Here is an 18,278-nt window from a genome sequence, read left to right as displayed (position 1 = left end):
ACTGGGGTCAAGTAGGATTTAAAGCCTGCTTCATGGGGGCTGGGAGATGTTGGGAAGAATATTGTTTGTTTGTTTATTAAATTTGTATGATACCCTATACCCGCAGATCTCAGGGCGGTTCACAGGATAAAAATCACAATATAAAAAAACAAAATACATAAAATAAAAACAATTTCCTCCACACTTTGTATTATTTAAAATATGCTCTGCTTGGTTCAGCCAAGTGGATACTCATGCTGTATGTAATCTACAATTCTTCAGAACTTTCTGACTTCAAGGACTTTGTACCTCTAGGTCTCATTTAATTTGAAACTAGAAAGGAACAGGAGTGAATTAAAGCACACACACAAAGCAATCATATGAAGGCCATATGAAGAAGTTGATTGGATCTCTTCGGAACTTGAAATATGGATACCCCCAACAAAAATTTAAAATTCGGCTGTGTAATTTGGAATTTATGTAATTTGGTTTGATTTGATGTGATTGGTCGATTAATAAAAAATTATTCTTAAAAAAAAAAAAGTAAGAACAGGCCGATTAGGGTGGCATATCACCACCCTAAAGGATTGTGGAATTACACCCACAAACGTTTACCAAATCCATGGTATTTCTCATTAACTAACATAGCTTTGAGGTTGGGTGTGTAATAGTATCCAAGACACTGTGTTCTCAGCATATAGCATCACCATAATTATTCACAGAACACAGGTAAATAAATTCCCTTCAAAGCTTCTGCAGCATTCAGTTGCGATTCAGACGCTTTTGGGAGAGGAGACGGTAAGTAATACCCTTCAATTTGATTTTGGTGGTGTAATCCCCCCCCCCCCCCCGTTGCAATGACTTTTTTAAAAGCCTGTGTCTAAGTATAGCCTGCATTTTGAGCAGAGCTCTCTATGAATGTACTGTAGAACTGAATAATAGTTATACCTGCACTATCCTATAAATTGAACATTAAGAATATAATATATTCTCAGCTGGATCAGGCCAAAGGACCAGAGGTGGGGAATCTATGACCCTCCACATGTTGCTGGTCTCTGGCTCTCCTAGTCGCTAGCCAGCCAGGTTGAGGCTGATGGGAGTTGGAGTCTAACAACATCTGGAGGGTTGCACAGGTATCCCACCCCTGACATTAGTACTCATAAGATAATAAGCTAAGCATGAACAGGCTTTTGAAGGACTCTCTAATTTGATTCAAGAACTTACTTTTCGAGAGCTGTGGAATCTGCATTGAACTAGAAAGAACATAGTTCAAATGTCACCTCCATCATAGATGGCTTTAGGTGTCTTTAGGTCATCTCTCAGCATCAAGCTTTAATTATTATTATTATTATTATTATTATTATTAATGCTGTGATAATACTAAGATACTTCACAGGTTATTCATTGAAATAACACAACTGAAGACTGGGGAGGGCAGGGGAATGAAAGGTTGTCACAGAGAAGAGGGAATGAATCCAGGGAGCAGGATTAGATCTATGGTCTTAAATTGGATGAGGATTATATCCTAGTTACCCCTTCTTCAGGAGGGGATTATATCCTATCCTAAGGAAGTATTATATTCTCATTACCCCTTCTTTTTGATTCATGTGGGTACAAATAATACTGCAACACATAGCAAGGGACTATGAGACATGGGGCAGGGAGCTGAAGAGACATGGGGCACAGGTAGTCTTTTCATCACTCCTTCCTGTTAAAAGTCATGGCCCAAGAAGAGAGAGGAAAATACAGAGGCAAGTCACTGGCTGCGCAGGTGGTGTCGTCAGCAAGGATTTGGCTTCTTGGATCATGGTCTCAGCTTCCTTTAGGTAGGACTTCTGGTGAGAGATGGGCTGGACCTCACAGCAGTTGACAAGAATGTGTTTGCCAAGAATCTTGAGAATCTGATCAGGAGAGCTTTAAATAGATCTTGAGGGGGAGGGAGAAAACAATACGAACAACAAAAGAGCACCTGGCACTGGAGGTAATAGCTTCATTGATGCACAAGAAACTGAGGTGGTGCTCCAGAAACCTGCTAAAGGGCAAGAAACTACAAGAAGAAAGCAGCTTCATGGAACAACTCATGGTTTCAGTTGTCTCTACACAAATGCACATGGGAAACAAATAAGATGCTTTTAATACAGGATGGCAAATACGACTTGGTGGGCATAACTGAAACCTGGTGGGATGAGACTCATGGAGACTCATGGAATGTAGGATTAAGGGGTACAACCTGTTCAAAAGGAATAGACCAAATAGGAAGGGGGGGGGAGGAGCAGCATTGTATATTAAGGATGTGTGCACTTGTGAAGAAATCCATGGCCTGCAGCATGAAAAGCAGATTGAGATGGGTAAAAATTGTAGGAGAGAGAAACAACAGTGACCTTACTGTGGGTGTGTGCTAGAGACCACCAAGTCAGACTGAAGACTTGGATGATGCCTTACTAGAGCAGATTACCAAACATTCAAAAAGGAGAGAAATAGTAATCACGGGGGACTTCCCTGATATCTGTTGGGACTCAAACTCTGCCAAGAGTGTAAGGTCTGACAAATTCCTCCATTGCCTCACTGACAATTTCGTTTCTCAGAAGGTGGAAGAACAAACAAGGGGATCATCTATCTTGGGCCTGATCCTCACCAATAGGGAGGAACTGATTGATGAAGTGGAGTGCTTGGAAACTTGGGAGGAAGTGATCATGTTCTCCTGGGTTTCATGATACAGAGGCAAGGGAAAACTGAGTGTAGTCAAAACACACACTCTGGACTTTCGAAGGCCAATTTCGAAAAGCTGAAGGAGCTACTGGGTGTGATCCCATGGTCAGAAATACTCAATGAGAAGGGAGTCCAAGAAGGATGGGGTTTCTAAAAGGAGAAATATTGAAGGCCCAAATACAGACAATACCAACAAGAAAGAAAAGTGGGAGGCATCTAAGGAAATGGGTGTGGCTGCATAAGGAGCTTACAGATGAGCTGAGAGTTAAGAAGGGCATGTATAAGAAATGGAAGAAAGGGGAAATCACAAAGGAGGAGTATACACAAGTAGCCAACAGTTGCAGAGGGAAAGTAAGGCTGGATAAAGCTCAGAATGAGCTCAGGCTTGCAAAAGAGGTTAAAAATAGCAATAAAAAGGTTTCCTCAGCCATGTCCAATGTAAGAGGAAGAACAAGCAAGTAGTAGGTCTTCTGCATGGGGAACATAGAGAAATACTATTGGGTGACAGAGAAAAGGTGGAACTACTCAACACCTACTTTGCTTCTGTCTTCACCCAAAAGGAAAGAGATGCCCAACCTGATGATAACAGAATAAATGATCTAAAGAGGGAGCTGCAGCCCAAGATAGGAAAAGTGGCAGTAAGGGAACACCTAGCTACTTTAAATGAATTCAAATCCCCAGGGCCTGATGAGCTGCATCCAAGGGTACTAAAGGAGCTTGCAGATGTAATTTCAGAGCCTCTGTCTATTATCTTTGAGAATTCTAGGAGAACAGGTGAGGTCCCTACAGACTGGAGGTGGGCAAATGTGGTCCCCATCTTCAAAAAGGGGAACAAGGAAGACCTAGGTAACTACCCGCCAGTGAGCTTGACATCGATATCAGGGAAAGTCCTAGAACAGATAATTCAATGGTTGATCTGTGAGCATTTATAAAAGGCTGTTGTGATTACTAAGACCCAGCATGGGTTTCTCAAAAATAAATCATGTCAGGCCAATCTGAGTTCTTTTTCGGATGGAATTACAAAATTGGCAGATCAGGGAAATGCTATGGACATAGTGTATCTTGATTTCAGTAAGGCTATTGACGAAGTCCGCATGATATTTCTGTGAGGAAGCTGATAAAATGTGGGTTGAATGAAGTAACTGTTAGGTGGATTTGTAGCTGGTTGACTGACTGAACTCAACAAGTACTTGTTAATGGTTCCTTGCCATCCTGAAAAAAAGTGACAAGTGGGGTGCTGCAGGGTTTTGTCCTCGGCCCATTGTTGTTCAACGTCTTTATAAATGACTTGGATGAAGGAATTGAGGGGATGCTTATCAAATTTGCAGATGACACCAAACTGGGAGGGGTAGCTAATGCCGCAGAAGACAGAATCGGAATTCAAAATGACCTTAACGGACTGGTGAAGTGAAGACAACACTGAGCTAGGTGGACTGATAGGAACATAAAGCAGTCTTCTATGTTCCTAAATTACAGGAATCATAGAACTGTAGAGTTGTAGAGTTGGAAGGGACCCAGAGGATCACCTAGTCCTTGGGTCTCCAGCTCTTTTTGGACTACAACTCCCATCATTCCTGGCAAGCAGAACCAGTGGTCAGGAATGATGGGAACTGTAGTCCAAAAACTGCCAGTGACCCAAGTATAAGAAACCCAAATTTGGTCAAACCCCCTGCAATGCAGGACCAAGCAGCTGTCGCATATGAGGACCAAACCTGCAACCTTTGTGTTATTGGCATAGATAAGATCAGCACAAACGGCATACACAAGAAGAACACTCTAGCATGTTTTACTAAAATCTACAGCCAGGCAAATTAGGGCAAATTAGGGTTATCTGGCAAATTAGGGAGATGCAGCTGTATATTTTAAAAAAGCTATAATTGAAAGCTATTTATTCTGGCATATAAACAATATGTAAATTACAATAATCTTAAAAAACACTGTGGTGCATGATGCCAATAAATCCTGGTGATGCATGAGAACATCTAGTTGCACAGCCTTCTCTTGTAAGGCAGAGATTAGTCTCACATCCAGGGAGTGACAGCCTTCTGCCAATCTAGGTTCTTTCCCCGAGAGCATCTACTAGTTTCCTCCTATTGCATGATTCACTGCATAGGCTTTCATTCATGCAGGAAACGTACATCTTTATATCATCATAACACCTCACCATCCGGCCTCCAGCTGTTTAAAATAAAGTAAGATCACGCTATCACCCTTGGAGCTTCAGTGGAAGCAAACCTTATTCAACTAGGCACTGATGTAAGAGCCTGCCACATATTGTTCCCATGGGCAGCCTCTCTGGTCTGGGTGAGGGAAGTAGAAGGATCCTAGTCCTCACTGCACTTAGAGGGGCCTCAGCTTTCAGAGGGAAGGAAACACAGAGATGGTCAGATACTGTATCCCTCAGTGTTATGCGATTTACTGAAATGCAATTTACAGGGCTACTATGTTAAGTTGCACAAAGCCTGGAGCCTAACAAAAAAAGTTTGCTTCAGTTTGCTAACCAAACTGGCTCCTTATTTTTGAAAGCTTTTTTAATAAGAAAATTTTAAATCCCAGCAGACAGGCATAGACAAATCTGGTTCAGATTGGGGAGCTGCCTCCAGAAGCTCAGAGCCAGAGCCAGTAACTAACAAATTTATTTTGCCTTATCTGTCCGAAGCACCTCAAGAATGCCACCTCCAGCAAAAACAGATATCCCCCCCCCCTCCAGTTATCAGGAAGCTGCTTCCCACAGAATACAGCATGCTTTCCCTTACGTCAGAGATAACCATTCCTCTTCCTCATGGGGCAGATCTGTTTTCATTTTTTCCTCACAAACCATCCATCTCAGTTATTCATACTTTTAGAAGACAGAAACATCATTTCTTCCGTGCACAGCACCACCTGAACTAAAATTGCATTCCCTGCCCTCAACCTTTATAAAAACATTTTAAAAAAGACTTCCCATCTTTGCTAAGGAGTTTGAAACAAAATTGTTTTACAGAAGTCAGCGATGTGGCTGTTTGTGGCAGTGGTGTGCTTAATGCAACAGACAACAGAGTCAGAAGAATTCCTCAGGAAACGGCACTTGAATCCTCAAGAATTTATGACCACTGTGAGTTGCTTGTTCAGATGCATTTGGAAACAACAGGCTATTGCTAGGACAAAATAATTTGTACATATTTCTTTTAACAGATATTCCAAAGCATTTGCTTTTTCATAGAAGGATTTCCAGGCCTCCCTGAGTTACCCCAAAGAGGGCTAGATGGATTATAATGGATGAATTTGCTTTTGTTCATTACAGCCAGCAGGGGAGGAAGGCAGGATCCATAACTTTTTTCTCTTTTCCTCAGCACCATTGTTCCTAAAATTCCTTGCAGCACATCTAGACTTAGAAAAAAAGGTCTCGATTTGCTGAGGATTTCTTTGTTCTTGCAGAATGAAATCATTCAATATTGGGGATACCCCAGTGAAGAGTATGAAATCCTGACAGAGGATGGCTATTACTTACAAATAAACAGAATTCCTTACGGAATGCACAGTTCTGGGAAGACAGGTAATTTTGGAATATAACTGATGTTTTTATAGCATTTTTTTTTTTTAAGGAAGAGAAGGGGCTTAGAACTTTTCATCCTCTGCTCCCCAGTCCACACCACCAACGGGCAGGTACTCACATGCCAGGCAGGGGCAGGTTGCAGAGGGCACATGACAGGGATCTCTGCGTAGGGTGCCTGGTTTGCGTTCCCTCAGATTGTGCGCCAGGCAATGGCCCCCTGCCCCCCCTCCGTGCTACGCCACTGAGGAAGAGTATTGACAGGATTCCACATAGCCCAGAGGAAACAAATGTGTGTGTATAAATGCTCAGAATGAACTAATTCAGTTTAATGAAGTTCACTGAATTAGTTCAAAAATCTTTGAATTACACCTGACAGTTGTTGCCAAAATTGCTGGGTGAGCTGAATGCAAATTAACTTTATAGGGGGTTCAAGTTCATTCTTCTACATGTGTTTTTATACTTTAGACTCTTTAGGCTCCTAAGTTTAAAGTTCATAATGGTTGAAGAAAATAAGTCACACCCCACTGTGTGTGTTTTGATGTTTTCTTAGTCTTCTTTACCTATATGTTATATGTCAGCACAGCAGCTTATAACATTCTGAAAGCTGAGGAAAATTTCAAGGTAATGTGAATTGAACTCTGAACTGAATATGAACCAAACAAGTTCATTTTATAAGTGGACAAATGCGAATTGGAACTAGTTCCTTTCTGCTCATGTTCAACCTGAACTAGAATTAGTTTCTTTTCTAAAAAGACTTTCAAAGCTCTGGTATCTATTTCTCTATGTGATGTTGTGTAAGAATGAAGTGTTTGGATTAAGCTTTTGTGTGCAGAAGCGGTGAATTAATTGTAGAAACGGGGTACAATCTTCTGCCCAATTTTTCCTATCTGAGCAGATCTAATCACCTTTGTTTTTCACTACCTTGTCATGATGAGGTGGCATGGACTAAATGATTTATTTATGCCATTGAGCCAGGCCCTGCTCAAGACTTTTTGCTGCTTGATGTGAAGGCCAAGAGCCCTCTCCAACCCACTCCACGTAAAGAAGCCATCCAGACAAGTCCAGGGATAGCATTCTCCATTCATCTTAGGATAACAGGGTTGGGAGCAGCAGGGCAAGTCAGATGGCAATTATGCTACTCTGTCCTCACTCTGCCTTTCAGTAGGGCCAGCCCTGTATGGAATCTTGCCATAGGAAAGCAGCTACTGATTTTCAGCAATGGAGCTGAAGAATTTGCTGCTTTCTCATCTGATCTTTACTGCCTTTGTATTGGCTATGATTTGTATTGTGTTGCTTTTGTATTGGCTATGATTTCGAAGAAGCATTTGTTCATATTTTTTAATAGTGCCTAAAGGTGAGGCAGCCATGGGTCATCACCTAATTACAAGTAATTATCTCTGTCCTATATATAATTGTGCTTTTCCTGGACTAGATAAAAGCATCACAAAGATCAATGTTGGTGAAGTGAACACAAATAAACTATAAGGTAGATTGCCCATTTTGTTTCTGTCCCCCCCCCCCCAGGTCCTAGGCCAGTTGTTTTACTGGTACATGGTATTTTGCTTGAAAGTAGGTGCTGGATTGCAAATCTTCCCAACAATAGCCTGGGATTCTTCCTAGCAGATGCTGGTTATGATGTTTGGATGATAAATGCTAGAGGGACCAGCTGGTCTAGAAGACACAAGACTCTGTCAATTGACCAAGAAGAATTTTGGGATTTCAGGTATAAAGAGACAACTTGTAACTTGGATAATTGAGACAATGGTAGTAACTGCTGTCTCTAAAGTACAACTGCTAACAGCATATCTTTTTTCCTTCTGTTGTGTCAGAAGTGCTTCAATCCTGGAAAGAGTTCCCAAAGATGGGACATGGTGGATTGCGGTTCCTTTTTTATTATTTTTAGAGCCAACATCAACATGACAAAATGCATGACTTTCTCTATATTCATGCAGACTGAATTTGTGGGGCTCTGAGATCATAATTAGGACTGTGCATTCGCTCTGGACAAATCTTAGGACCTGAACTGAATCAAGCCAATCTGGAATTGTGGATTGTGGAAATGGTGGATTGTGCAAGAAGAGGGTGGGTGAAGAAGGAGATGCAGGTGAAGGCTCTCGCCTGTCATACGTCTCCCTGCCTCTGCTGATGTCATAGCAGCATGCTTGTCAGTTCACAGTTCAAAGAACTCATCTCTGCCTCTTGGCCTTCCTCATCACACCCTGCTGCTTCAGCTTTTGCATCTGATGCTGGACGACTTTCTGCCACAGACTCTCATAGCTCACTAAGCCTTCTTACTGCTTCAGAGTCTGACACCTCCTCTTTCCTGTTGTCTCCATCTTCTCCTTCTGACCTCTTGTTGTCGTTCCACCACCACTCCCCAGGCTCTGAGCCTTCTTCTCTGGTGACCCCCCCAGCTGGTTCCTTGCACCATTCCTCTGCATCAAACAAGTCCATGGAAGCTGGCTACATGCTTATTTAGGGTTTAAAACCTGGCTGAACATGAGGTTGGGGAGGGGGAGAGAAAGAAATGGTGAACTCCCCATTGACCCCTGAAGACTGTACTATTCTTTTGGCGTGGGTGGGAATGAGGAAACAGAGCTAGTTGGAATTTCTTACATTTCCCCCTTACAATTTATATATCACTTGATTACAATTCTCACGAAGTGGTGGCATTCTAAGTAGTTAACATGCATTTTTAATGGCACAATCCTGTATAGGAATGGGGAATCACAGCCCAAATTACCTCATTATTTGAGGCAGAGTCCATGCATACTTCTAATAGTGTGCTTTAGTGATGAAACAGAAGGATAAGTGGAGAAAACCTCATCTGCATTTTGTATGTATGACTACAAAGCGGATGGCGCTGTGGTCTAAACCACTGAGCCTCTTGGGCCTGCTGATCAGAAGGTCAGTGGTTCGAAGTCCCACAATGGAGTGAGCTCCCGTTGCTCTGTCCAAGCTCCTGCCAACCTAGCTGTTCAAAAGCACACCAGTGCAAGGAGATAAATAGGTTCGACTGCGGTGGGAAGGGAAACGGCGTTTCCATGTACTCTGGTTTTCATCACGGTGTTCCGTTGCGCCAGAAGCGGTTTAGCCATGTTGGGCACATGACCCGGAAAGCTGTCTAGAGACAAACGCCAGCTCCCTTGGTCTGAAAGCGAGATGAATGCCGCAACCCCATAGTCACCTTTGACTGGACATAATAATAATAATAATAATAATAATAATAATAATAATAACAACAACAACAACAACTTTTATTTCTACCCCACCCTTCCCTGTTCAGAAAACCAGGCTCAGACAAATTTAACAACAAATTTAAAACACTTACGGTAATTGATGCAACAAAAAACAGCATAAAATACAGTAACTTAACCCTCCACGGGTCCTTTACCTTTACCTTAATGTCTTACAGCATCCATGAAATTGCGATATATGATATTCCAGCAACAATAAATTTTATCCTGCAGAAAACTAAGCAAGAAGGATTGTATGTTATCAGTCAGTCTCAGGGTGGGACACTTGGTAAGTAATAAGAAATGAATGGAATGTGTTTACTGCCCGAGCCCTTTTTTTAAAAGGCCTTCTTACAATCAAAAATCCCCATCACTGGTATAGTTGAAACCTAAAAATTTTGATTGAAGGAACAATAAGCAAGGACTTTTGGCTCTCATATGTTTGGCACAGCTGCTGAATTCTGGAATTCTTTCTCTTTGGCAGGTTTAATTGCCTTTTCACTCTTGCCACAGCTCGCTCAGAAAGTCAAGCTCTATATAACTTTTGGTCCTACCTACACACTTGTCGGCACCAGTGGACCTTCTGTGCTGTTTCTCAGTCTTCCAGATGCATTAATAAGCGTAGGTATTTCTCATAGGTTTTTATAGTGTGTTAATGTGGCCTTCTAACATAATCAGTTTAGTGATATGGACAGTTCAACCTTTAGGTTTATCCATTTGTCATTATTTTGGGGGAGGTCATGTAATATCTGGTTTAATTAATCTTCACATATTAATCCTAAAGAGAATAATAATAATAATAATAATAATAATAATAATAATAATAATAATAATATTTTTTATTTATACCCCGCCCTCCCCAGTCAAGACTGGGCTCAGGGTGGCTAACACCAAATATAAAAACAATTGATTGAAATACAGCTTTAAAAACAAGATTAAAATACATTTAAAACATTAAAATGCAGCCTGATTTCAGTGGAAACTCAAAAACTTTTTTGGGGATGAAAACGTCAAGTCTTCACCAAAGCTAACTATCCAGACTGGTCCTACATGGGCAAGAAAAAAGCCAGGGAAGTCCCCAAATAGGTGTTCCAACACAGAAGGAGAAAGGAAAAAAGAAAGAGGGGGAGCAATCAAATTGATTCCAAGCCAAAGGCCAGGTGGAACAACTCTGTCTTACAGGCCCTGCTGAAAGAAATCAGATCCTGCAGGGCCCTGAGACAGAGCGTTCCACCAGGCTGGAGCCAGTGTTGAAAAGGCCCTGGCTCTGGTTGAAGCTAATCTGACTTCCTTAGGGCCTGGGACCTCTAGGGTGTTGCTATTTATGGACCTTAAGGTCCTCTGTGGGGTATATTGGGAGAGGCGGTCCCATAGGTATGAGGGTCCTAGGCTGTGAAGGGCTTTAAAGGTCAAAACCAGCACCTTAAATCTGACCCTGTACTCCACCGGGAGCCAGTGTAGCTGGAAAAGCACTGGGTGAATATGCTCCCATGACAGAGACCCCGTGAGGAGCCTCACTGCAGCATTCTGCACCCGCTGGAGTTTCTGGGACAGCTTCAAGGACAGCCCCACATAGAGCGAATTACAGTAGTAAAGCCTGGAGGTGACCGTCGCATGGATCACTGTGGCCAGGTCGGGGCGGGAAAGGTAAGGGACCAACTGCTTGATGCAGCGAAGGTGAAAAAAGGTCACCTTGGCTGTTGCTGTAACCTGCGCCTCCATGGAAATGGAGGCGTCAAGGATTATACCCAAACTCTTAACAGAAGGCAATGGCACTAATTGGGCCCTTGCAAGAGAAGGGAGTTGGTCCCTCATCCCCTTGCCATCCCGACCCAGCCAGAGGACCTCTGTCTTTGAAGGATTTAGTTTCAATTGGCTCCCACGAAACCATCCAGCCACAGCTTTCAAGCATCTGGTCAGTGTGTCCAGGGCCGAGTCAGTGTGGCCATCCATCAGCAGATAGAGCTGAGTGTCATCAGCATATTGGTGACAACCCAGCCCAAAGCTCCAGACAATCTGGGCAAGGGGTTCATAAAGATGTAAAAAAGCATTGGGGAGAGGATTGCGTGCTGCAGCACTCCACACACCAAGGAGTGGCATGACGACATCTCCCTCCCTAGCGCCACCCTCTGTCCCCAACCAGAAATAAAGGAGCACAGCCATTTTCGGGCTATGCCCTGTATCCTCACGTCGGCGAGGTGGTGGTCCAAAGATCATGATTGACCATGTCAAAGGCTTCTGACAAATCTAAGAGTATCAGCAGTACCAACCCACCTCAATCCAGTTGTCTACGGAGATCATCTGTTAGGGTGACCAGAGCCATCTCAGTCCCAAAACCCGGACGGAACCCGGACTTAAATGGATCTAAAGCCGACGTTTCCTCCAGAAACCTACCAAAGAATCACAAAGATCTCTGTGTTTATTTTACAGCTCATATGGGGAAAGAAAGAATTTGTCCTTTTCAGTAACAAACTGAAAAGACTGAATGCCAAGCTGTGTAGTTATCCATTGATAGACAATTTTTGCCTCCAACTTATTTTCCTTTCTGTTGGATGCAATCAAAATAACTTAAACATGGTAAGTTGACTCTTTATTTTTCTACATATATTGACAAAAAACAGTACTTCGTTTTTTCTCTCCAACCAGCAATATATTTTGCAGAAAACCGAATTCATTTTAATAGATAAATTATAAATTAGTGATGGAATCCAAAACATGTGTATTCAGAAATTAATATGATGGAGTCCAATGGTACATGCTCTAAGATATGCATGTATGGGATTGTAGCCCTAAGGGTACAATTGACTAACCAAGTCTGTAAATGTTGCAGCTAGAATTGAGAATAATCTTTGTGGAAGAGACCCTGGTACATTACAGAAAGAATAAGCTGTATGGTTTTTGTTATAACTTTTATTGACGAAGTTGATAATAGATGAAAATTAAAATATTTTAACTTACCTTTTTAATTATTTTGAATGTTTATAACTTAAAAAAAATATATTCCAAGAAATTCCACAAGAAGGCTTTCAAGCAAACAATAGAAAAAACACATGCACTATTAAAATAGTATAACAATAAAAAAGCAAATCAGCACAAAGCTCCTAACATCTGCTGCCACATCTTTCCTGAGCTGTATGCTTTCCTATATAATTTGCCTTTGCCTTTCATTAAGGTTTATATATATTGTATTGCCCTGGGCTGGATCTAGACACATCAAAGAAGGATTTCAGTTAAACACCTTGTAAACTTTGTATGAAAAATCGGGTTTGGCAAAAACGGGACTCCACAGCACCACCTGGTGTCACAGTCTTATAATATAAAACACATATAAAGCGCTTTTTCTTTGCCAATGTAGTTGAGTCCCAAATGCTTGTGACTTTTTGCTAGTGTAATTCATCCCTTCCCCCCACTCACTGAATATTCAGAGACGATTCTAAAAAAATGTTTCCATGCCTATTATTTCTCCCCTAGAGTCGAGTAGACGTGATTGTTGGAATTTTCCCTGATTTTGGTTCTGTAAAAAACTTGATCCACTTGGCCCAGGTAGGGTTTAATGCATGTTTTTCCTTTTTTTCAAAATTCAGAGGTCATTTGATATCCAAATGCATGTTTAATGTGTGTGAATAAGAGTTTTCTTTTTTAATTTTCAGAAGGTGACAGGAAAGTTACAGTAAATGAAAAAGAATATAGCAATAAATGGTACATGCTATATATGATATATATGCATCTACAGGGGTCAAAACTGGCAATAATAACATGCAAATGAGAGCAAATATAAATATCCTTAAATAGGTTGCATGAAAGAAGAATGAAAGAGCAAGTTTTCTATTGCATTGTCTAAAGAGTAATTCTTAAATTCAAACATCAAGCAATTTTTTATTCATTCTGTTTGAGGTGAGAGTTAAGTTTGAATTTTCACACTGCAGTTTCTCATTACCAGGGTTTTTTTCCCAGCCAGAACTCACTGGAACTGAGTTCCGGCACCCCTTTGTTGTGTTCCTCCACCTCATTGGTGGGTTCCGGCTGATCTGTAATTTTCTGGTACCGTCCCCTTGCAGAGGGCTGCGCAACAGCAGTGTTGGGTGGCACAGCACTTTGGGCTGTTTGGCAGAGGTGGTGGTTGGCAGGATGATTTGGGCGGTGTGGTGGAGGTCGGCGGTGAAAGTTTTTATTTTTTCCCTGCAGGGGTGCTCCGCCTAAAAATAGGAGAGCCCCGGCACTTCTTTTTCTAGAAAATAGCCCTGCTCATTACCTTTTACAATTTGGCAAGAACTGGCATTGTGAATATTGCAAATTATTCTTCCCTGTGGAATGCCCTCCCTTCAGATATCAAGGAGAAAAAGAACTACACAACTTTTAGAAGATATCTGAAGGCAGTCATGTATTGGGAAGTTTTTAATGTTTCATGTTTTATTATGTTTTTATATATGCTGTAAGCTGCCCAGAGTGGCTGGGGAAACCCAGCCAGATGGGTGGGTTATAAATAATGAAATTATTTATTATTATTATTATGATTAAACCAATTATATGGTGAGAAACAGAAAAATATGTAATGGACTCAAATATTTAGGGTGGATCTATACTCATAGCTTTTAATGTTAAGGAAGGGTTAAGGAATTGGTTTTGATAACATAATACATCCTACTTTTTACATTCATAATGCATTATTGCCTTGTCTTTTTGATTGCTTAATTTGTAACTGTTTTATGCTGTTTTATTGGTGAAAAACTGCTCATATGTCTCTATATAGTGTTTTACCTTTTAAAAAAATGCATTCATACTCTGCTCCTCTCCAATGGAATTTGAGAGGTGGTTTAAGTTTCATTTAAATTTGAAAGGCTTACATGCACAAATAACAAAGGACTAAGAGGGACGTAGGGAGGGAGGATTAAACTGTGACACCAGAAGGTGGATCAGAGCAACCAGCAACCAGCAGCAGGGAAAGAAAAAGCATTTTGGAAAATGGTGTAGCCAGGTATTACTTACATTTGGGGGAGGGGAAAAAACACACACCATCCCAGGGTAAAAAAAAAGTTTTAATTCACAAGTATGCCCTGTGTTGTTTTAGAACGACATCTCTAATATTATTCTGGAAATAACGTTAAACAGGTCAGTGTAGATCCAACCTAAGAAATCATCAAGCAATTTTTTATTCATTATGTGCAAGTTATAAATATGTCACAATTAAAAATTCAAATATTCATTCCTTTTCCTCAACTTTTTTAGATTTTTAAATCAAACGAACTGAAACGTTTTGACTATGGCAGTAAGAACAAGGCTATATACAACACGGTAATTACAAGGGTTGTGGTGATGGGGATTTGTCATAGATTTCAATGTGTTAAAGCTGCATATTTATTTGGGACTAACTCTCATTGAACTTAGTGGGTCACCCCAAAAAGAAAAGAAAAGGTTAAGGAGTAAACTCTGCACAAATGTGGAGTGGAATCCCTGAGATGGTTGGATGGCACCTTGTATGTCTCCTTCTAAGAACCTCTGCAGCCAAGCTGGTGCCAAATGTATTGTTCATATTTCCTTTGGAGAACATCCATGAATCGAGAGTGGGGTCTTGTTGTCTGGACACCCCAGGGATGCCATGCATACTGCCCAGGCTTGCGTCACTGGCAAGGTCACCTGGGCACTGCTAATGCAGCGGTTTGACTTCATCGCTGGAATCACACTCCATTGTCTCCGAAGACAGCGGGATGCCAACATTGTAAACCTAGATCCCATCTCTCTCCTGGTAAACCCTTAATGCTTCCTTGTACAGCCATGCCTGGGCCTCATGGTTGGGGTCCTGGATTCCACAGCCCAAAAGAGCACCAGATAACACAGGCAAAGGCAAACAAGTACGGTGACAGTACCTCGGCCAGCATCGCCACAGCATCTTTCCTTCCTCATTCTTTTGTAAAGGTTTTTATAGTCAGGGGTGACCACCCTGGCCTCTATGTGGTTATAGATGCTTATTTTATTTTATTTTATTTCATTTATCATATTATCCTTTTCTTACATTGGGATGCTGCTTATTCCCAAGGAGATGTGTTTAGCCTCAGAAAAGCAGAAACAAACTCAATTTTATTCCTGTGGTCTTGATGGTACTATGTTTTAAGTGCTTTTTAAAATATAAAGCCACACATGTTCAGCATGTGTGTTTGTGGATGTGGATAGATAGATAGATGGAGATAGATAGATGATAGATGACAGATAGATAGATGATAGATAGACGATAGTTTCAAAACTGTTATTTTGTTTGCAGAAGCAGGAATGTAGAAGCAGTTGTGAAGCAATGAAATGATAGTGGGAAAGAAATACCTTGCATAGCCTTCTAAAACTTTCTAAACCTCATGCCTGCAAGACCGTGAAGCCCAGATCCTAAAAGTACCAAGCTGAACCATGTGTCACTTTGTCAGACATACACATTACTCCTGACACAGATCCTCAATGTCATCATACATCCCACAATGTTAGCATATGCTATGCTCAATCAGTCATCCAATAATTATCCTGGACACATATATCAACAATGCACAGTAAATCATTAATACATCACAGATCCATTAAGATATTGGAGAAGAAAAGTTGAAACTAATGCTCAAGGTACCATTTTCCAGGACCATAGGTCACACATCCCAGAGTTTTGATAGTCCTGCATATGAACAGTCAGAAGGCTAAGAAAAAATCTATGATTGATAGGTGAAACCCATTTTAATCACTCTAATCTTTTCATCCACAGACCACGCCTCCATTCTATCAAATTGAAGACATGGTTGTGCCAACTGCTGTGTGGTATGGTGGACATGATATTATAGAAAACATAAAGGACATTAAGCTGTTGCTTCCTCGGATCTCTAATTTAGTTTTCCATAAGTTTGTTCCTGAATGGCAGCATTCAGATTCTTTATTTGGTCTTGATATTCCAAAGCAAGAATTCCCTGATGTATTGTATCTGATGCAGAAGTACAAATAAAATGTTATAAAAGTCATATATACTGCATATATTCCATGTGACTGTAGATGCTGCAGTGGGTCTACGTAATGTGTATTCATGATCAGTTTGTAAATTGAGGTGTGTCCCCCCCCCCCATTACCTATTGCTCATCATCAAATTAATTCTACCTGCTGGCACTGACACAACTGATAGTAGAATTCATTGACCTTGCATCTCTCTCCTGACATTCTAATCTTACTTCCCTGTTCCCAAAACGTGTCAAGGAGCTTCAAGGAGAGATGCTAGATTAAGATGCTGGTGCTAACTCAGTACAGCAGCCAAGTGACATGGTGTCTCTGGAGAGTATGCTAGAGCGCCCTCCTTCCCCCAGGTCTCAGAGCAGAAAGCTAAACAGGCACAAAGGGATTTCCTTAGAAGCCACCGTAGGTGGCAGGAGGAGTCTGAGAACTACGAAGTAACAGCCAGGGGGAAGGCAGGAGCATCATTCTGAGCAATTTCAGTTCAAGTGTTGAGGTTTACATTCCATGTCTCCATGTGTGTTCATTGGTTGAAATAAAGCACTGAAAGAAGATCTCTGAGTCTCAGATTTCGCTAGGTCACTAGCCAGTGAGCTGTTGAAGGCAAGCTCCTGTCAGCCACTGGCATCTAGCAGGTTTTTATTATGTTCTTATTAAATACAGGAATCTCTGTCCCATTTAGAGGTAACACTAGGAGGCAGGATTTTGGCTATGTGCCTATGGCTCCACGGGGCACCATCATGAGCATAAACAAGTACTGTGGGTTCTCTCCTCAAGACTGGAGTTCTGCAGCTGACTCTTGGCTTTCTACCAAGGCTTTCAACATGACCACAGTCCATTTCAAACAGGGTTTTGGCCTGGTTTTGGCACAGAAACTGCTTTGGTTGCCCTGTATGATGACCTCTGTTGAGAGAGAGACAAGGGAAACATGTCCCTGTTAATTCTTCTCGACCTCTCAGCAGCTTTCGATCAACCATCAAACAACATCAACCACCAAACTAAGGGTGCATGGCACCCCTTTGTGGTGGTTCCAGTCCTACTTGGTCGTTCCCAGAGGGTGTTGCTTGGGGAATGCTTTTCAGCCCCGTGGAACCTTCAATGTGGGGTTCTACAAGACTCAGTCCTATCCCCTACGTTGTTTAACAACTACATGAAACTGCTGGGTGGGGTTATCTGGAGGTTTGAAGTATGTTGTCAGCAGTATGCTGATGACAGTCAGCTCTATTTCCCCTTTACATCTGCAGGTGAGGCAGTGGAAGTGCTGGACCAGTGTCTTGCCTCGGTAATGGACTGAATGAGAGCCAACAAACTGAAACTAAATCCAGGTAAGACTGAGACACTGTTAGTGGGTGTGAGAAGATGGGTGGGAGATTGCCTGCTCTTGATGGGGTTACACTTCCTTTGAAGGAGCAGGTTTGTAGCTTGGGGGTACTCCTAGATCCTTTGTTGTCACTCGAGGCTCAGGTACAACTTAAGTGGATACAAAATAATGACGACAACACACACAGGACAAAAAAAAACGTAGACATAAAATTTATATACCACTTAATATAAGCATAAATCTCCAGGTGAGTTATATTTTTAAAAATATGCAAGGAAGCGTAATGTACATTTCAATGCTTTGAACTGATTTTATAATGAAATGATTTTAGAATGTTGTATCATTTTACTGTTGTTAGCCGCTCTGAGCCCGGCTTCGGCTGGGGAGGGCGGGATATAAATATTTTTTTTAAAATTTCTTCTTCTTCTTCTTCTTCTTCTTCTTCTTCTTCTTCTTCTTCTTCTTCTTCTTCTTCGTACTGCCTTGCCTTGCCACATGGCACGTGATAGTATGTGATAATTCTTTTCTCATA

The 18,278-nt window shown here is 41.4% G+C and overlaps 1 protein-coding gene across 1 annotated transcript; it reads left to right on the top strand.

Moving 5' to 3' along the window:
* Positions 1-5,680: 5,680 nt before the first annotated feature.
* LOC310679031 (lipase member M-like) lies at positions 5,681-16,426 on the top strand (the record flags this gene model as incomplete). The annotated part of the gene is made up of 9 exons (XM_083443746.1): positions 5,681-5,782; positions 6,106-6,223; positions 7,748-7,946; positions 9,639-9,748; positions 9,944-10,080; positions 11,890-12,036; positions 12,931-13,002; positions 14,686-14,751; positions 16,193-16,426. The coding sequence occupies 9 exons, from the start codon at positions 5,681-5,683 to the stop codon at positions 16,424-16,426; spliced, it is 1,185 nt and encodes a 394-aa protein (XP_083299872.1).
* Positions 16,427-18,278: the final 1,852 nt, after the last annotated feature.

Source organism: Podarcis tiliguerta (assembly GCF_965153285.1).
Source record: "Podarcis tiliguerta genome assembly, chromosome: 5".
In the NCBI taxonomy this organism is placed as follows: Eukaryota; Metazoa; Chordata; class Lepidosauria; order Squamata; family Lacertidae; genus Podarcis; species Podarcis tiliguerta.
Note: the sequence above shows the minus strand (reverse complement) of the source record. Positions and strands in the feature narration are given on the sequence as shown.